The 21,913-nt window shown below is 36.4% G+C and overlaps 1 protein-coding gene across 1 annotated transcript; it reads right to left on the minus strand.

The window, feature by feature from the left end:
* Positions 1-794: 794 nt before the first annotated feature.
* Positions 795-19,629, minus strand: olfm3a (olfactomedin 3a). Its single transcript, XM_073830923.1, has 6 exons — positions 19,292-19,629; positions 11,611-11,754; positions 6,443-6,598; positions 6,013-6,232; positions 2,115-2,221; positions 795-2,027 (listed from the first exon to the last, which is right to left on the minus strand). Exons 1-6 carry the CDS (start codon positions 19,358-19,360, stop codon positions 1,350-1,352), a joined length of 1,374 nt encoding a protein of 457 aa, XP_073687024.1. The 5' UTR covers positions 19,361-19,629; the 3' UTR covers positions 795-1,349.
* Positions 19,630-21,913: the final 2,284 nt, after the last annotated feature.

Genomic DNA, 21,913 nt, shown 5'->3' on the forward strand with positions numbered 1-21,913 from the left:
ATTGTCTGGAATTTTAAATGAGTTGCAGTGCGGAGTGCAATACACATTGCCTTAACCGAAACTGTCAGGTGACTACTGAAGAGATAATGTGAATATCAGCCTGTATTGGATTTATCATCTGATAAAACAGTGTTATTAAAAAAAGTGATTATATTGTGGTCCAAAAATACCAACCACTAATGAACAATTTACAGACCTGCAGGAAAGTGTGGATTTCTATTGCAGGGGTAAAACATAGATAAAATATTACATTTGTGGCTTTAAATGAAGAGTTAACTGAGTTAAAATTAAGTTTGAAATGGGGAAAAACACAAACATCCAAACTGCTAGCAGATATGTTGCAAGACTATGTTGCAAGCAAATATTCATGAGAGCTGCACTGGGTGTGATGAGAGGAAACAGCAGTAGTAAATCCCTGTGGGTGATCTATTCCCAGCACTGAATTGATGGTGGTAAAAGTGCATTTAAATTCCCAGTGCCCAAGCAGAGAGGGAGTCTTGACACAGACATGAAGGGAGAGGAAATTGCAGAGAGGAGTCGGAATCATCCCCTCCCAGCTCCTGTGCCCTTGATCTTGATTGAAAATGCCAAAGGACAGCATTCAAAGTCATCAAGTAAGAAGGACTGCTCATAAATGAATGTGAACGCGACCGCGCTCTGGCTCGTCACAATCATCAGCAGATGACCTCATTATAACCCAGGCCGAATGCAGACAAAATTGCTCTGCGTCGTACACGGCCCTCTTCCATTCTGTTGTTTACATTTATGGAAGTAGATGTGTGGCTTCGTTCGAGTTGATTTATTGTTTTGTTCTAGATTTAATATAAAATATTTCCTCTCACAGTGACAATGAATGTTACAATCGTTTACATAGGTTCATATTCAGGGCTCTACGGTTTCATACAACTAAATTTGACACAACAATAGTTTACCAGGAGAGACTGGAGAAATCAAAGTCGCGGAAAAAACACACCACTATATAAGAAAATGGGATTTCTGATATACAAAGACCACGTAACGGAGAACAAATGGCAAAAGGATCAGACATTCATGCAGTAGAGCAATCCGTCTGCGGCTCACGTTGTGAAATATTGCAAGTAAGGCCTTACTTTCAGAGCAGCTATGAATAAAAGAACTTCAAAATCGTTCTGTTCGTAATGGCGTTGCATCATCCAGTCTTCATATGTCATCAGTCACGGCAAAGACGGTGCTTGACTCAAACTGCAGTCTATGGTGAAGTAAAGGCAATATGTCGCATTTGGGACTTTGGGAACAAAACCATAAACGAGTAGAAAACAACAGCATCAATTCAAACCAAACCATCCTTCTTTCTCATATCCATAAGTCCATTAGGAGTCGTCTTCGGTTTTGATGACGTGAAAAAGCGTGACATTGAAAATTACTTGATGTCCGTTGTTCCAGGCATAAAGTGCCCGCTCTCGAGCGTTGTAGTCGAGCATAGAGATGTGAAAGTACTGGTTGTGGAACGGGATGTCCATGTACTCATACGACGAGGTCTTTGTGTTGTACGAATAATACACCTTGGCTCCGGTCAGGTGGGAATTGGTGATATAGAGCGTGCCGCAGATCATGAAGGACTCACCTGCATTCCTTTTGGAGTATTCCGTGTTCCACGTCTGGAGAACTTCCAACGTCTGCGGTTCTAATTGAGAAATCACAATGTTTCCTGCATTCTGATTGGTAGCGTATACAGCCCACAAACCAAGCTCGTCCGCCATCAGATCAATGTCTGAGAAGCCTCCCCAGGTGTAGGGGTAGACGTTATGGAAGCCGGCGTACTCCAAAGCACGTTGGGCGAGAACCCGTCCGGTCTCGAAGCTGTATTTGACAATGATGTTGCTTTGCTCCTTGTTGTAGTATAGAGAGCCATTGTAGACAACGTGGTTGGTTCCAGCCCATTTAAAGGGAAGGTAGTAGGTTCGCGATTCCAGGCCCGAGATGAAGTCTGCAGTGCTTTTGTATTCTCGAACCACCTTGCTGTTGGTGTAAGTGTCCATGTACCAAACCTGTGGGAATATGACAGAGTGAGATTAAAGTATAAAGTAAGGAGGAAGAAGATTATTCATTAGAGTGAAGAGTATAGCAGAACTCACCCGGTTATTTCTTGGAGATGCTAGAGGGTCGGTCATCCATGCGCCAAACCGCGTTCCAGATGTCTTTATAGTCACAGGGCCGGTGATTTTCATTAATTTCCCACATGCTGAAAACATAAGAAAGCTCTTAATTTTAATATCATCATCTTATCTTTTTCAAGCGGCTGATTTTGCAGAAGCAATTTCATGCTTTCTAAAGACTGTTGCCTTTGGTGCATATGAAAAACAACAGCAACTCTTAATGATGTACTAGCTTAGTGCATCCAACCCCCAATGCTAGGATGTAATTATCAGAGATATTAATAACATATTCGAACATCTGTTGAATTTGCCTAACCAACTTATTAATACTGTAAGGCTTTTTAGCACTTCATTTTCGGAATCACAGGTGTTATTTGAGGGCTGCTGAAAAACACATTGTTATTTAATTGCAATGAAATAATTAAATATCCATTACAGAAAAACTGCAGCTGGAGGAAAACCTGTGGTTTTTACATTTTGCTTTGGGCAGGTTATGTTATTTTTTTAACTGAGACATCACTTTGTGGCTTCAAGTAAAATTTATTTAGTTTATTAAAGGATTTGTTCACTTCTGATATTTACTTATCCCTATGTCATCTAAGATGTTCTTTCTTTCTTCAGTCAAAAAGGAAAACATTCCAGGATTTTTCTACATCTAGTGGACTTCAATGGGGATCAATGAGTTGAAGGTCCAAATTGCAGTTTCAGTGCAACTTCAAAAAGCTTGACATGATCCCAGAGTCTTATCTAGTGAAATGATTGGTCGTTATCTATAAAAAATAATATTTATATTAGGGATGCACGATATGAAAAATTTTAACCGATACCGATAACCGATAATTAAGTCCTTCTTGTGGCCGATACCGATACCGAATACGTTCATATTTTTATATAATAATTTTGTGCACCCAGGAGAATAAAAAATCTAAGATGAACTAATGAAATTTATATTATATATCTTGGTTTAACAATCATAGCAAACATCAGTCCTGACTCTTCAAACTCTCTGTTTTTATTTTTTGTGTAAGGCACCGCAATTCTAAATAAAATAAAATGCTTTGACATTTGTCAACCTGGAAAAAATGAAAAGTGCATCCTGGACTAACGTCAGATGTCCAAATGTCCGTGCTAAAGATTGTGTAGTCCATTCTTATTGATCATATTATGAATGCGTGCAGCGACCAAATCGTACAAGGCAGGGAGTGAAACATCAGAATCGAGATAAAAACATCTCAACTTTTCAGAATGCCGCAAGCGCAACGCAGGTCATGTGACATGAACCAACCAATCAGCTTCATCCTTTCATTAATAACATTGAAAGCACTGCCAAGTTGGAGAAACAGCTTATCATAGCTGTACAGGAATAAACATTTTTAAATAAATTTAATAGCAGAGCTACTGCAAGCGATTTTTAATGCTGAAAATCCATTTATCCTTTGCTGAAACTTCCCCGTATTTATGGAGAGCGCAGGTCATGGTTGCTTAGCAACGGCAGACGCCACTGGAGAGCAAGCTACAGAGCGCTTTGGAAAGAAAGAGAAAGTGGCACGCCTAGCGTTTTCCTCGCGTTTTAGGCGCGACATGTGAGCGGCCCCTAAAACAGTTTCACCGCGATGACGACCTCTCAAGTGAGATATAAGATTTGTTGTGTTAAAACTAGATGGCTTTTTACCTCCTCTCGGAATCCTTGCTAAACATGTGTTGCAAATAGCAATAGCATTGTCCTCCTCAGCCACCGAGAAAAACTTCCAGACCGGCGAAGACGATGATGACGACACAGATGATGACGTATTAAACGCGACAAAGGCCGAGAGTCACTGCAGTTTACAGCTGCAGTCACTTGCACTCGGAAAGCAGATGAATCTCAGATAAACCAGACTGATTAAATGATTTACCAGCAAGAGTACTTTATCGGATCGGATTTCATTTATTTATCGGAGCAATAAAAATGGCGTAATTTTTATCCATATCGGTCGATAATTTATCTGTTCGATAAAAATCGTGCATCCCTAATTTATATACTTTTTAACCACAAATGCTCATCTTGCACTAGCTCGACCTCACGCATTACGCAGTAATGTAGGCAGAAGTACCGACCCAGTGTTTACAAAGCGAACGTGCAAAGAAAGTCAAACACCCTTTACAAAAAAAAAGGTAGAACAGCGATGTTGGACGATTTTGAAATTGGAGGAGAAAATGAGATTCTTCAACTTTTTTTTTCTGTTTCTCGGCTTCTGTCTAGGTTTCTATGGCTTCAGCCTCTTCGACTTTTTTTTTTCTCGGCTTCTGCCTAGGTTTCTCGTCTATCGTTTCTATGGCTTCGGTCTCTTCGACTTTTTTTTTTTTTCTCGGCTTCTGCCTAGGTTTCTCGTCAATCATTTCTATGGCTTCGGTCTCTTCGACTTTTTATTTTTATTTTATTTATTTATTTTTTCTCGTCTTCTGCCTAGGTTTCTCGTCTATCGTTTCTATGGCTTCGGTCTCTTCGACTTTTTTATTTTATTTTATTAATTTATTTTTTCTCGGCTTCTGCTTAGGTTTCTCGTCTATGGTTTCTATGGCTTCGGCCTCTTCGACTTTTTTTTCTCGGCTTCTGCCTGGGTTTCTCGTCTATGGTTTCTATGGCTTCGAGTTTTTCGCCCTACTCTACATTTTTTACAATACACAGACAAAAACCACATGTGACTTTTCCAATGTGATTATGCAGTGCGTAAAGACGTTTGCCCATTGCAGAGCATTTGTGGTTAAAAAGTATATAAAGTATTTTTTTTTTAGAAAATGACATTGTTTCGTTCACTAGATAAGACTCTTATTCCTTGGCTGGGATCGTGTAGAACGCTTTGAAGCTGCATTGAAACTGCAATTTGGACCTTCAACCAGTTGATCCCCATTGAAGCCCACTCTATGGAGAAAAATCCTGGAATGTTTTCCTTAACTTAATTTCTTTTTGACTGAAGAAAGAAAGGAATGAACATCTTGGATGACAGGTACATTTTTATTCTGAAAGTGAACTAATCCTTTAAAGTACACTGTGCTGTAAATCAGGGGGGAAATGTAAAACAGTATGTTTCTTCTTTTAGAAGAAAAAAAAAGATTTTGGCATACACTGTCTTTCAAAAGTTTAGTGTCAGTAAGGTTTTATTAAAGGAATTAATACTTTAATTCAATAAAGATCCATTAAATTGTTCAAAAGTAACAGTAAAGACTGTTAATGTTACAAAAGATTTCTATTTCAAATACATGCTGTTCTTAAAAAAAGTGTTTTCAACATTGATAATAATAGGAAATGTTACTTGCACCAAATCAGCATATTAGAATGATTTCTGATGGATCATGTGACACTGAAGACTGGATAATTGATGTTGACAATTCAGCTTTGCCTTCACAGCAAAATATATTACACATTTATTTTACATTATAATAATATTTCACAATATCACTGCTTTGGCTGTATTTCTGCACAAATAAATGTGAAATAGATTGTAGCTCTTTGATGCACTATCGCTATAGCCATAATCATTCAGACAGATGCCTTTGGCTGTTTTGACCCATCTCATCATTTTTTGAGAATCCTGCCTGCCAAGAGTATAGCGTTAAAAAGAGTGCAACTAAAGTTCAAATCCTGCATTTTGTTTACATTGTTTCATCTCAATCTACCTGGTTTTAAATGCAAAAACACATCTCATGTAAACACTCATAAAAAACTCATTTGGGAAAGTGAGCCTGATAACAAATCAATCATGTTGGTCATTAACCGAAAAGTTCAATCAATCATAGCAGAGATTAGTTGCATATAGAATTCTGATAGAATATTGAAACCGTATAATATTGCTTTAAAATTACACAAAAATTGCTGTGCATAGTGGATTATACTTACTGAGTTTGCTCATGCAGTTTCGTAGTCGACTGTCCAAGCTGAGGACTCTCTGATAGAGCTGCTCGTAGTCATAAGCTCCCAGCTCCTCCTGGATGCCCGTCAGCACGGCAGACAGATTCCTGATTTCCTCTTTGAACTGAGAGATCAGCTTAGCATCTGTTTTGTACTGCTCTAGCACAGGAATCAATGGCTGGAGTTCATCCATGCGATCTTTCAGCTCCTGTAGACACACACCCACACAGACGTTGTTACGCTTGACACGTCGATCCCAGTAAACAACGTTTACCCATAAAACGCCTTCCATTATGTAGTTATAGTAAAATTCTATACATATATTTCACCTTTTGACATAACACATACAATATTCATGTCTAATGCTGATGTTTGCATTTCCAGCAAGCAGGTCTTTTGTAACCTAATAAAAATGTACCTTAAAGTTTCTAGCCATTATTGTTTTCCTGTCCTCTTCAATTTGCCGGAACTTGGTCCGCAACCCTTTCATTTGATTTTCCATTTTCATGACATACTGGAAATCACGCTGCGTACGCAGATTCAGGACTTCGATGGATTGAGACATGTTCTGCACCTGCGTCACAAAAGTTAGAAATAAATAAAAATCAGTAAATACAGTTGAAGTCAAAAGTTTACATACACCTTGCAGAATTTGAAAAATGTTAATTATTTTAGCAAATTAAGAGGGATCATATAAAATGCATGTTATTTTTTTATTTAGTACTGACCTGAATAAGATATTTCACTTTTTTTGTTTAGTGATAGTTGTTCATGAGTCCTTTGTTTTTTCCTGAACTGCCCGCTGTTCTTCAGAAAAATCCTTCAGGTCCCACAAATTATTTTCTTTTTCAGCATTTTTGTGTATTTGAACCCTTTCCAACAATGACTGTATGATTATGAGATCCATTTTTTAAACTAAGAACAACTGAGGGACTCATATGCAACTTTTACAGAAGGTTCAAACGCTCACTGATGTTTCAGAATGAAGCGATGCATTAAGAGTCGGGGGTGAAAACTTTTGAACATAATGAAGATGTGTACATTTTACTTATTTTTTCTAAATATTATATATTTTTTTTTCATTTAGTACTGTTCTTCAGAAGCTACAGAAGATGTTTCCCAGAAGACAAAATAAGTTAAATTAACCCTGATCTTCGAATTCAAAAAGTTTTCACCCCCCAGCTCTTAATGCATCATTTTTCCTTCTGAAGCATCAGTGAATGTTTGAACCTTCTGTAATAGTTGCATATGAATTCCTCAGTTGTCCTCAGTGTGAAAAGATGGATCTCAAAATCATACAGTCATTGTTGGAAAGGGTTCAAATACACACAAATGCTACAAAATTTAAGAATTTGTGGGACCTGAATAATTTTTCTGAAGGACAGTGGGCAGTTCAGGACAAACAAATAAGTTACATTTTAAAATATATTCAAATAAAAAATGCAAGCAAAAAATGCAGCCTTGGTGAGCATAAGACTTACTTTTAAATCGTATTGCAATCCATGATATTTAAACTTTTGCACCAGTGAACAGTAACCCATAGACAGTTTCAATTAATGGTACTTTTCTGTTTGTTTTGTTCCTTGACAGCAGCTGGTCACATTTTTATGGAAAACAATACCTTGAGCATCATGAGGGTGAGAAGATGCATTTATTATTGTGTGACCTATCTATTCCACCTCCGCAGGTCAGCGCAAGAGGTAATAGGATGCATTTTCCAAAGACACGTATCTTTGCATACGTTATAGATAAACTGACTACAATTAATAAATCTTTAAAAAGAGGCCGATAAAAAAAAACAACTACGCAGTCGCTCCAATCTCACTGTGTTTGTCCCCGTCAAACGGTCTGATTAGCTACCTTGACTGAGGCGCGAGAAAAGCGGAAATCCATGAATCATGAATGAGTGGCGTCCTCTGTAGGCCCTGACTTTCTTTTATGGCTATAGGGAAAATGGAGGCGTTAATAAATGTACATATCAATATTAACCACAGTCAGCCTCCCGCTGGATTGAGGCATGTATCATTTATCATAAAATCAGGTATTAATGACTTGCATAAAATCAGCCTCTTGTGAACAGAGCTGAAGCACTCATCAGCGCTTTTTCTTTTTTACTTGTGTGCGTAAAAGTCCTAAGTGGGAATGAGACTGATAAAAAACTGAATAAAAAATGATGGGGGAGGGGAATATGTAATGTGTGATTGAAAGACCTAGAGAAAAAAGAAAAAGGACAAGTGTGTGTGTGTTCATGTTCATGTCAGTATTAGTGGCAGGCTACAGTAGATCCTGAAATGTGTGAGTCCCTCAGGCAAAACAGTACATTAGTTGTCCACACAATATATACTAGCCAAATGATGCCTGTGTGTGTGGTAATAGAAAGAACAGAAAGCGAGAAAATGCAAAGATAAAAAAACAAACAAAAAAAAACCTTGCTATTACTAGACTTTGCAATATTCTGAATATTAAAATGAGTTTCACAATGCACGTGGTAGCGATATAAAACTAAGACAATGTGAACATCATGATTTTAATGTGCCGTTTTATCAAGCCTTTAAAGACATAGTTCGAAAATAAAAAATCGGAATGCAAATTAAGCTATTTTTAATGAAACTATACCACATTCAAGGTCTAGAAAGGTAGTAAGGACATTGTTAAAACAATTCATGTGACATCAGTGGTTCAACCTTAATTTTATGAAGCTATGAAAATACCTTTTGTGCATGAAGAAAAAAAAGCAACTTTATTCAACAATTTCTTTTGTCTTTAACGCACATTCAAGAGAGTACGAGGGTTGCATTGCTGTCTATGCAGGTGCAGAAAGCTCTTGGATTTCATTCAAAATATCTTTATTTGTGTTCCGAAGTTGAACAAAGGTCTTATGGTTTAGAACGACATGAGGGTGAGTAATTAATGACTGAATTTTTATTTTTTGGGTGAATTATCCTTTTAAGTTTCCAAAACACCATCCCAGTTAACCCTTTTATAAATATGAGAACATGAAGACACAAATATTCTAATAGCATTAAATATCTTAAGTATTCAGTTGCACAAATGACATTTGTACACAGTTGTACATTTGATTCACTGTATGTACTATTGTTCAAATGTTAAAATTTTTGTTTGGTAAGAAGCATCTTTTGCTCATCAAGCCTGCATTTATTTGATCAAAAATAGAGTAAAACAGTAAAACTTTAAAATAAATTACAATTTTGAAAAACGTCTTAATACAGGAAGTTTTAGAATGTAATTTATTCCTGTGATGTCAAAGCTTAATCATTATTACTCCAGAAATTTTGGAAACAGTTGTGCTGTTTAATATTTGTGTGAAAAAAAACTAAACATTTTTTAGGATTATTTGATAAATATAAAGTTTAAAATAACAGCATTTATTTGAAATATCATTTGTGTGTGTATGTGTGTGTGTGTGTGTGTGTGTGTGTACCTGGTATTCATCACGTTGTGGGGACCAAATGTCCCCACAATGATAGGAATACCAGTGGATTTTGACCTTGTGGGGACATTTCTCAGGTCCCCATGAGGAAACAGGCTTATAAATCATGCACAATGAGTTTTTTTGTTGACGTAAAAGTGTGCACAATCTCCTGTGAGGGCTAGGTTTAGGTGTAGGGTAGGTGTAGGGCGATAGAAAGTACGGTTTGTACAGTATAAAAACCATTACGCCTATGGAATGTCCCCATAAAACATGTAAACCCAACATGTGTGTGTGTGTGTGTGTGTGTGTGTGTGTGTGTGTGTGTGTGCAATTATTTAGTCCAATTTTATTTATTTGTTAAATCAATTAACTATCAATCCTTGCACACCTGAAGACCAGTGTTGGGTAAGTTAATAAAAAGTAATACTAGATACTAATTGCATCTTCAACAGTGTAATTAGATTACTGTAGAAATTACTCTCTCCAAAAAGTATTTAATTATTAATTACTAATCAACCTCGACAAGTTAATGATATGAGGATAGACATGAAACGGTTCTTTTAATACTTTCAAAGAAATAACAGATAGCTACTTAATTTATTCAGGTCACACTTTAGATTAGGGTCCAATTCTCACTATTTCCTAACTGTTAACAATGACTTTTGCTTTAATATACTCCAAATTACTGCTTATTAATACCTAGTAAAGTAGTTGTTAAGTTTAAGAATTGGGTAGGATTAAGGATTTAGAATAAGGTCTTGCAGAATAAGACATTAATGTGCTTTTTAAGTAATAATAAAGCAATATCCCAATGATATTCATGCGAATAACCAACTAGTTAATAGAACTGGACACTAAAATGTTACTTATATTCTTATTTAAGTAAAAGTTCACTTCCAAAACAAAAATTTACAGATAAATGTCTTTCTTTCTTCAGTTGTAAAGAAATGTTTTTTGAAGAAAAACTCCCATCTTATTTTCTCCCTCAACTTCTAAAATTATTTCAAAATCACCCTACATCGCGGCAGAAGTACCCAGTGTTTGCAAAGTCAACACGCAAAGAAGATCAAACACCCTTAACAAAAAAAGTGAAACAGCGATATAGGGCGATTTTGAAGTTGAGGGAGAAAATGAGATGGGAGTTTTTTGACATACCCTAACTGTCTTGAACCAGAAAAAAAAACTGAGTTCAGGCAGAGCAAGGTTAAAAAGTATATAAATCACTGATCGTTTCGCTAGATAAGACCCTTTTTCCTCGGCTGGGATCGTTTACAACGATTTGGGATTGTTTGAAGCCGCATTTAAACTGAATTTTGGAAGTTCAAACTCAAGGGTGCCACTGAAGTCCACTATATGGAGAAAAATCCTGAAATGTTTTCCTCAAAAAACATAATTTCTTTATGACTGAAGAATGAAAGACATGAACATCTTGGATAACAAGGGGGTACCAAAGTATTTAAAGTGAGAAGGGTACATAAAAAGCGTGCATTTTAAGGTTAGACCTTCAATATTGCATTGTATATTAATGTTCTAGAGTCTATACACAGTATTAAGTTCAATTCAATTACATACACTCTTAAAAATTAAGGTGCTTCACGATGCCATTGTCTAAATGGTTCCATAAAGAACCTTTAAAATCTGAAGAACATTTCTGTTTCACAAAAGGTTCTTTGTGACGAAAGAAGGTTCTTCAGATTATAAAAAGTTAAGAAAGAGAAGGTTCTTTAAAAAACCTTTGACTGAATGATTCTTTGTGGAACCAAAATTGGTTCTTCTATGGCATCGCTGTGAGGAACCTTTTAAAGCACCTTTATTTTTAAGAGTGTGAGAAGTAACTGTAATTAAATTACAGGAAAATAAGAGTAATCCCTCATTTACTTTTAGGGAAAAGCAATTCAATTACAGTAATTAATTACTTAGTAACTAATTACACCCAACACTACTGAAGGCAACAGATAGGTGTGTATAGGAGACAAATACCAAAAAGGTCAAAACGAAAAAACAAAGGATTTTCCTTCATTTATTGCTAAAAAAAACTCTTGAATAGTAATGCATATATACTGTAAATATATTTTCCCTAGTGTGATTGAGATATATATATGTGTCCGAAAAACAAAGAAGCGTGATAAAATGTGTGTGTTCATGCATGAGACCTTCTCCAGCAGCTGTCGGAGCTGTCTGCTTTTGGCATCCCTGGAGCAGAGGTTTTGTTCCGGTGCGACCACAGTGCAGATACAGCGTCCGTCAGCATCCTGTGCCGAACTATACACCTGCCATCCTTCCTTGGGACCAATCGTCTGTAGACACACACACATACTTTAAAAGACTAGTTGACTAAAAAAATGTCATTCTGTCATAATTCACTCATCCCGATGTCTTTCAAAAACAGTATGACATGACTTTGACAGTATAACTCTCTTCTGCTCGAAAGAGAATACTGTGTTCCATAGTCTTTTTCAAAGAACAGTGGCACAAAAGCACCTTAAAAGTCTGTGAAGTGGTCCATGTTTTATTCACCTTATTCCAAAATCATCCTAAAGGAAAAATTCAGCCAAAAATTAAAATTCTGTCATTAATTAGGCTACTCACCCTTATGTTGTTTCAAACATGTAAGATATTCGTTCATCTTCAGAACACAAATTAAGATATTTTAGATGAAATCCGAGAGCTTTGTGTTTCTGTTAATTCTGTTCTGTTAATTTTATTTAGGGGTGAGCTGTCCCTTTTACTTATCATTGAACTAATTTATTTCATTGTGCTGTAGGGTGGTAAATATGACAGATTTTCTCCACTGAGCGAGTTCAAGGCAATGTCATTGTAAATTATTTTTCTTGTGCAGCTTTTAGATCACCTTTATCAACAAGACTATGGCACGAATGTTAAAACCGACGGTTGTCGTTTATAAGACGCACACACAGGCCTTGCTAACTTGTTTTTGCCGACCGTAACAGTCGAGCAGGCGTGCTGTTACCCCCAGACGGCAGTTTCTCAGGAGATGAATGAAATAAATCGCTTGGGTGGATTGAAAAGCCAAAGAGGACCACATCATAAACCTGCTTTTATCTATTGGAAATCTGTCTTATACTGGACCCGAGTGCCCGTGACATCATAAAGTGGGCGTGTCCCTGTCAGTCACAATAATGCTAGTGTTCTCTCGCTCTAATCCACTTGTGCTGTAACTGATCCAATTCCCCAGCTTTGATGTATAATTTGTACAGTTGAGTCTCAGAGTTGATATGCGAGACGTGTAACTGTGCACTCAACGGATCCACAAATACAAGCAAGGCTTAAAAAATAAACAAAAAACAATTCAAGAAAGAATTGGGATAGCGAAAAGACAGGATGGAAAATGATAGGGAGGTTCTGAGGATTCACTTGAGAGGGCAAACTGATAAGGTGAGGACAGTGGCTTCCCATGTCATTCATGTACGTACACACTCATTTTACTGCTGCCATCCTTCACTGCCTCTGCTTATATTTTTCTACCACTGTCACATATTTTAAATTTCTTAAAAACATTTTCCTCTTCTTATACTGAGTAACTCACAAAAGGCCACCAGTTTATTTCCTGAATTCATTTGTTTTAAACAAATCTGTACATGATTCAATGATTCATTCATAAAGATGGTCACTTGTTTTAATCCTGAATTAATCTATTGTGAACGAATCGGTTGAGTGAATTGATTGAGTTGCTCACAAAGATGGCTGCTTGTTTCATTCAAATTCATTAGTGTTTTTTTGAATGAGTTAGTTAAGTGTGTAATTCAGTGACTCAATTATAAGGCAGTCTTATTCCATTCCTGAGTAATTTGTAGTTTTGAAAGAATCCGAATCGGTTGAGTGAATCTTTCATAAATGCGGCCACCAGTTTCATTCCTAATGGTGCTTTTTGAATAAATTGGTTGAGTGAATAGTTACTTGTTAATAAATATGGCCACTAGTTTCATTCCTAATGGTGCTTTTTGAATAAATTGGTTGAGTGAATAGTTACTTGTTAATAAATATGGCCACTAGTTTCATTCCTAATGGTGCTTTTTGAATAAATTGGTTGAGTGAATAGTTACTTGTTAATAAATGTGGCCACTAGTTTACTAGTTTTGAATGAATCAGTTGAAAAAAATGATGACCCACTCATAAAGTCACATCTTTCAGTCCTGAATAAACTGGTGTTTTGAACAAGTCGGTTGAGTGAATTGGCCACTAGACCCATTCCTAAATGAATTGGTGTTTTTTGAATGAATGAATTTTAATTAATTAGTTAAGTGTATAATTCAGTGCCTCACTCATAAAGGGAGTCTTATTTCATTCTTGAGTAAATTGGAGTTTAAACAAATCCGAATTAGTTGAGTAAATCGTGACTCTTTCATAAAGGCGGCCACCAACTCCATTTCTGAATGGTGTTTTTTGAATGAATCGGTTTAGTGAATGGTGACTTGTTCATAAAGGTGGCCACAAGTTCCATTCCTAATTGAATTAAGAGTTTTGAATGAATGAGGTGAGTAAATGATGACTCACTCATGAAGATCATCACATTTTTCAGTCTTAAAGGAACTGGTGTTTTGAACAAGACGGTTGAGAGAATCAATTGACTTGCTCATAAAGATGGCCACGCGACCAATCCTGAATGAATTGGTGTTTTTTGAATAAATTGGTTGAGTGAATGGTGACTTGTACATAAAGGCAGCCACTAGTTTAATTCCTAAATGAATTAGAGTTTTGAATGAATCAGTTAAATAAAGTATGACTCATTCATAAAGACCATCACATGTTTCGATCCTGAATGAACTGGTGTTTTGAACAAGTCGGTTGAGTGAATCGATTGACTCGCTCATAATGATGGCCTACTAGTTTCATTCCTAAATGAATTGTTTTTTTTTTTATTAATTGGTTAAGCGTATAATTCATTGATTCACTTATGAAGGCATTCTTATTTCATTCCTGAATAAATTGGAGTTTTGAACAAGTCCAAATCGGTTGAGTGAATTGTAACTCTTAAAAGGTGGCCACCAATTTAATTTCCGAATGTTGTGTTTTGAACAAATCGGTGATTGGTGACTTGTTAATAAAGCTGTCCACTAGTTTAATTCCTAAATGAATTAAGAGTTTTGAATGAATCAGTTGATGGCTCATTCATAAAGACCATCACATGTTTAGATCCTGACTTGCTCATAATGATGGCCTACTAGTTTTATTCCTAAATGAATTGGTGTTTTTATGAATTAAGTGTATAAGTCAATGACTTACTTGTAAAGGGAGTCTTATTTCATTCCTGAATAAAATAGAGTTTTGAACAAATCTCAGTCGGTTGACTGAATCGTGACTTTTTCATAAAGGCCGCTACCAATTTCATTTCTGAATGGTGTTTTTTTTTTTAACAAATCCGTTGATTGAATGAGTTGAATGAATGATGACTCATTTTTAAAGATCATCACATCTTTCAGTCCTGAAAGAACTGGTGTTTTGAACAAGATGGCTGAGTGAATCAATTGACTCGGTCATAAAGATCCTGGTGTTTTTTAAAGAAATGGTTAGGTGTGTAATTCAGTGACTCATTATAAAGGGAGTCTTATTTAATTTCTGAATAAATTGGAGTTTCGAATAAATCTGAATGGTGTTTTTGAACAAAGCAGTTTAGTGAATGGTGCTTTGTTCATAAAGGCGGCCACTAGTTTCATTCCTAATTAAATTAGAAATATGAATGAATTAGTTGAATGAATGATGACTCACTCAGAAAGACCATCACATTTTTCAGTCCTAAATAAACTGGTGTTTTGAAATCGGTTAAGTGAATCGATTGACTTGCTTATAAAGATGGCCACTAGTTCCATTTCTACATGAATTGATGTTTTTTGAATCAGTCAGTTAAGGGAATAATTCAATGACTCACTGATAAAAGAAGTATTGTTTCATTCCTGCATAAATTGGTGTTTTGAATGAATTGGTTCACTGAATGGTGACTCACTCATAAAGACCATACAATTTTCAGTTCTGAATGAACTAGTGTTTTGAACAAATCAGTTGAGTGAATCAATTGAATCGATTATAAAGACGTCCACTAGTTTCATTCCTAAATAAATTGGTGATTTTTAAATGAATCAGTTAAATGTACAATTCAATGAATCACTCATAAAGGCAGTCTTGCTTTATTCCTGAATGAATAGGTGTTTTAAACAAATCCGAATTGGTTGAGCAAATCATGACTCTTTCATAAAGGTGGTCACCAACTCCATTTCTGAATGAGATTTTTTGAATGAATCAGTTGAGTGAATGGTGACTCGTTCATAAAGGCGGCCAATAGTTTAATTCCTAAATGAATCAACTGAATGAATGATGACTCACTCATAAAGACTGTCACATCTTTCAGGCCTGAATGAACTGGTTGCTCATAAAGATGGCCACTAGTTCTGTTCCTAATTGGTGTTTTTTGAATCAATCAGTTAAGTGTATAATTCAACGAATCACTCGTAAAGGCAGTCTAGCTTCATTCCTGAATAAATAGGTGTTTTGAAGAAATCATTTCCGTAAATGATGACTTGTTCATAAAGGCAGCCATTTCTAAATAAATCGTTTTTTTTTAACAAATTGGTCACATGTCGCCACCTACTGGCAAAACTATATAACTTGCATAAAAAATGACTGAAAAAATCCTTACCACTAATGCAAAGACTGACAGTCTGTCTAAACCAGTAGTGAAACTGCTTTTATTTTGCATTGCAATATTTTCTGAAATAGAGTAATTTATGATAAATGCAGTGTAAGGCAGTTATACCTGTACCTTACATTACAACATCAGCAGTATCTCAACAAAGCACTTCAGTTATAAAATGATTGATTCTTTTACAGTCACACACAGTACAACATGCACGTCCACTTCCATTTAAGTTGATGAAAACAAATCGCACACGCCGTCCAGACAGAAAGAAAAAGGTTTGAAAAAACAGAATATATCACTACAGAGCATGGAGGAACATACATTGACCATAAAGGTACTGATGATCATGTCTTTTAGAAGGACTCACATTTCTGTTCTGATGGTGAAAATCATCATGTTTTCAAAAGTGCCTGTTATGACTAAATTCAAATGGTCAAAAAGTTTGGTGGGAAAAATATGTAATGTATACATTTGTGTTTGTGCTGATCACACTCAATGCAGGGGTTCGTGATATTTGTACTGTGATAATTAATACAAAGCAGAGAAAACAGTCCTCACATCTTTGTTCTCAGTAGTATTTGTCTCTGCTAAGTGCTGATTTCAACAACACCTGTTTGAAAATTAAAGGGCTTAGCCTGCTGCTTACAGAAATTGCGATTCTTTTCTTTCTCCCTTTCTGTGGCTTGCTTACACTCGCTTTCCTGTGCTCTGACCTCTAGACTATATCTCCATATCTGAGTGCACTTCTGAAAGCTAGCAAGGCATAGAAAGATAAAAGAAAGGCTTTCATTCATTATCAGCCATCTTTAAAAAGTCTCAGCAATAAATCTGTTGAGGAAAAATTGAGGGTGTGGCAGTGTTCGTGCATAGCAGATTTATTGTGCTGGTATGATGGTTTATTTCATTCATCATGTACATGTGTACTATGGTTATCAGTACTGCACAGGTAAATGAAAATACATGTGTATGCGGTGTGCGGTGACTTTTATTCATTCATTGTTGTCTGTAATGTTCGGGTTAGAAAAGTAGATAGTCAGCAGACATATCTCTTGAGATTTCATAAAGTCAGCTATGTTCTGGATATCATTTATTATTGTCACACATTAATACTTTAATACTTTTAATACATCACAACATCAAGATTCATTTTAGTTTTAATTAATAATTGTAATTAGTTTTGTTTTTTATCTTCTGTTTTATTTCAATTAACATTTTTTAAGTAATGAAAGTGCTTATGGTTTTAGTTTTTTGTGAACGATAATAACCCTGACTCACAACACCTCATTATCGTAATGACATTGGATCAATACATGACTGAATTGACTTTTCCATTCAAACTCATACAAAACTGTCCTGCTATAAAACTAAATGCTGAATGCTAAATGAGGTGAAGGTTTGTATTATTATGGATCCATCCACTGACATTCGAAAGCTGTATCCCATAGGTATGTAATGCAATTTGTCACCATAAAAAGCGCATTTCAGCACGTCAAATTAATCATCATGAATCACTCATCCCACAAGCAACAGCAATGTAATTAGAAGCGCATTACGCTATCGTCCATTCAGTTTCATAGTCAAACACCTCCAACACCCTTTTGCTGGGGGTCAATGGGAGATTTGCTATTTATTTTGTGTGTGTGTGTGTTTATTTTAGGACCTTTCGACATTCTGAAGACTTATATGGGGAGGTCAAAAAGCCGGCATAGAACTACCAACTAAGCTGTTCATTGTTTAAACATAGTTCCGACTAAAAGCAATTCACATATGTCTGTATGTGATTAGTTCACTTCAGAACCACGGCAGTGTGGACAGCTCCTGTTTGCCTATGACTAAACAGCTGAAGCACATTACCACACTCATTTTAGCACTTGTTACATCTTGTCATGGGATTTTTTTTAAAAAAAAATTTTTTCAGCAGAAGTATCTTTAAATGAAAATGTTATGCAGTTTTATTTAAAAATGCTGCATGGAAATGAAAAATCTTTTATAAAAATGTTATTTGGATACTAAATTTGTTATTATATATATATATATATATATTTTTATTTTTTTTTTATTAATATTTTAATACCATAATTTAGGTATTAACCTTTCTATCTTTTGTTGTCAAGGCTATAATCAACTCAAAAATGAATACGACTGTGGAAATCCAACATAATGCAAATAAGCAGTTTTAAATTTACATGCATTTTCTTTTAGTCCCATTCGTCCACTTCCCAGTGTGCACTGGGGTGTGAATAATTATGGTTGCATTGTCTATCCGTTTGCCAGATTTATTTACGCTGCTTTTGTTGCCATTGGTTGGTTTGTCCATCTGTTTGCACTTAAAATGATCTGATTGTAGTTACCTTGTCTGTTTCATCTGTGCGTTATGTTTTAGGTATTCCATGCATATTTTGTGATGAGTATTCATGCGGTGTTTATTAGACAAGCATCTGGCTTTGCAACAAATATCCTTGGTTAATTAATCTATTCCCTATTTATTAACATAAAAGTTGTTTTTGCAACAGCAGAAATTTTTTGTTCTATTTTATGTTCTATGCTCATTTTGATTATTCAATTTTGTGGAGCCCATTTGAGTAATAGTTTTAAACGTTTTCTTTAATTAATAATGTTGCTTTATATTGCTTCCTCTATCATTTTTACACTAACAGGTTATTTTGCTTATTTACTGTGGTGGGCAGTGGACCAGAATTTAGCAATACACCTTTCTATTCACTGGCTGCTGAAATCATAAGTATGCATCTTATGAATCCACACTGGCGACAGTGTAAAAAAAATCTAAAAAATGCACATTTTCAATGCTTATAAATATTTGCTGCATGTCACTTGATCTGTTTGTAACTCACTAATGCATTCTTAGCAAAACTGGTAAACATCTGGAAAGACAAATGGTGCTTCATGCTTGAATGAGCCAAAGTTTATTATCTGTGGACCTCAGATGCAATAGATTTATTTTCCTACAACATGCACATATATTTTATAATGCATAATACTGAGGACACCACTGTTTAGAGGACCCTATGAAATTATGTTAAATAATTCTATACTAAATTACATCTTTGAAGCTGCTAGACAACTTGCTATAATTTAAAATAACAAATCATTGATTTCCCACTAATGCAGTCAGAAATGCGTTATCCTGAAATCTTTAAGCTTGCAACTCATCACTTACTTACCATGGATGGATACAGTCCGAAGACAATGAGGAAAAGCAGGGGATTTAATGCACCGAACAGAAGGATCATAATGTCACGGCTCTATCGCACTTTTCTGGCGTTAATATCGCGTCCTCGGCGTGGCAGATGATGCCCGAGCAGAACAGGGCGGATAGATCCACATTCATTACCGTGTTGCTCCGCCGCGCGAGCTCCCGCGTGCAGCCAATACTGAGCGCGCGCTGTCCAAAGTTACGACCGCACGCGCGTGAGGATTCAGCAGACAGAGAGCGAGAGCATTCAACACTGCCAAGGAGACCTTCACAGCGGATGTGACATCATGTGATTATTCCAAACGTCCAAACTTGTTGAGCAACGTTGGCGAGTGTATGCGGCCACTGCAGCGTCAACACACCCTGTTCCAAATGGACGCAACACTTTGGTAATGTGAGCTGAAATGGTCATGCTGTCAGGATCGCCTGTGGTGGAGCAAAAGTTCTACCTGCAACTGCATATAGGCTACAATGGGGTCCAAATGTCTGTGACCAAAATAGAAAACTGTTTTTGATAAACTTAAATTATGTTTTTGGAATTAGATTTTTTAACAATGAACAAACATACAGAACGCGGGCGGTGGAAATGGGGGTAAATGTTTCCAGACGCGTTTTTAGAACGCCGTGTCATGGGAGAGATGCGGCAAAAGACGCGAGACTCGTGCGCAGCGTTCAAACGCGTCCGTTTTGCGCGTTTACAAAACAATAGAAATGTACCGGAGACGGAGAGGGATAGAAAAACGCGTAGTGTGAAGAACCCCTAAATGCACTATTTTAAGTCATTTACAGGCAAAACAATACAAAAATGCTACCTGTTAACTGTAACTTACCTACTAATTTTTGTTAAACTTTATTTTATTTAATAGGACAATACATGCAATTTAACTGTAAATTACAACAAAAACAAATATTTTTTGTAAAGTAAAAATAAATGCTTTCATAATTAGGAGTGAAATTATTTAACCCACAAATACAACGGTAATAGGATTTTTTTTTAATTTGTTTATTTTATTTAGTACTTTAAGTCTTCATGAAATCAAAACAGTGTTTTGGCTTTTATTGGCCAATATGGATCAACAATTTTGATGACATTACCCTGCACTTCAACTTTGATTGTCCAATCAAATGCTCTCTAGAATCCGAAGCGTCCGCCTCCTACACTGTAAAAAGTGGTCACTTGTTCAAAGAATTTATATTTTCTGTATTGTGAATGGCACGTAGTGCACTACATAGAGGATAGGGAATGATAATGATCATACAGTCTAAATATGCATTACTTTTGGGGCAAATGAAGCAGGGATGGAAATTAGCACCCGCCACCAGCCAAATGCGGGTGATTTTGTGTTGTGGCGGGTAAACTCGCTTCACCCACCAGCCACCGTGGCGGGTAAAAATAACATACTTCAACCGGACGGCGTGAGGCGGTAATGCACCTTAACGTTGGTTGCTAACTGCCGTTAAAATACACGAAGAAGAAGACGGCGGACACTTTTAGCGGAGGCACACCTTCAAAAAAATGTGGCGATACATCACAGGCGTTAAGAGGTCTGTTAAAATCTTTGCAATCTGCTTTTGAAGAAATATATTGTATTTCGTGCTACAGCGCACATTCTGTCAGATGCAATTCATGGCGCGTCTTTGTCAATATACTGTACAACACGGCATTCATTCACATCAGATGATAACTCAGCGGCAGAGTTCCACTCACACAGGGGCGTAATTTCCACTGGGGACGCGCTTTTCAAAATCCCGTTGGTGTCCACCCAAATGGTTTTGTTAAAGCCCCACTAAGTAACTTTTTTTTTACCTTAAAATAATGTTTCCGAACTCATGTCAGTGGTTCATCAACTCATAACAGGGTGAAACGGCACTTTCGTATTCGCTTTGCGCGGTTTTGTAGTTTAAATGATACTACAAATGCGACTTGCTTCATGGCAGGCTTCACAAAAGGTTTTCATACTTTTATAAAGTCATACAACATACTCTACCTTGTCACTGGACATCGTTATTTCCAAAGCCAGTCCTGGATAGCCTTTCAAACAAATAACGTGCATGTGACACGACAGTAGGCTAAATTATTTACGACAGCGGTAATGGACAATTCCGCTTTCAACCTGTAGAGGGAGCATTAAGGGAAAAGTTACTAAGTGTTGCTTTAAGTAATCTCTTGTATTTTAGAATGCACGCTCTATGCTGCCGAGAGTTTCGCGCTATAGTAAAAACGAAACCAAAAGTAAAACGTGTACGGGCATTCAAAAGCAACTTAAATACCCTGCGTTTAGAGAGCGACTCCCCAATGCGCGCAAATTAGGCTACATAAAATATCTAGGCTGTTATAGTATGTGGGCTATAATTTGTGTAGTTGTGAAGATAGCTCTGTATCATGATAGAAAAATTCGGTGAAAATGTCAGTATTTTATTGAGACTTGAGATTAAATAAACTGCTCAAGTATAGTAGATCTTGCAGTATTAATTTTCACATGCAGCTACACATTATTGGTTAAAAACATAAAGTGGCTGGTAAAACATTTAGTGGCTGGTAGATTTTGAAATCCACCAGCCACACTGGCCGGTGGACAAAAAAGTAAAT

Source organism: Garra rufa, chromosome 24, assembly GCF_049309525.1.
Source record: "Garra rufa chromosome 24, GarRuf1.0, whole genome shotgun sequence".
Taxonomy (NCBI): Eukaryota; Metazoa; Chordata; class Actinopteri; order Cypriniformes; family Cyprinidae; genus Garra; species Garra rufa.

Excerpts from the sequence above, each read along its gene's own strand:
- olfm3a (XM_073830923.1), bottom strand. The coding sequence starts at position 19,360 with ATGATCCTTCTGTTCGGTGCATTAAATCCCCTGCTTTTCCTCATTGTC. Across the intron at positions 6,599-11,610 it reads TCCGACAGCTGCTGGAGAAG|GTGCAGAACATGTCTCAATC; the intron begins GTCTCATGCATG and ends TTTGTGACGCAG. Across the intron at positions 2,222-6,012 it reads AAACTGCATGAGCAAACTCA|CATGTGGGAAATTAATGAAA; the intron begins GTAAGTATAATC and ends TTATGTTTTCAG.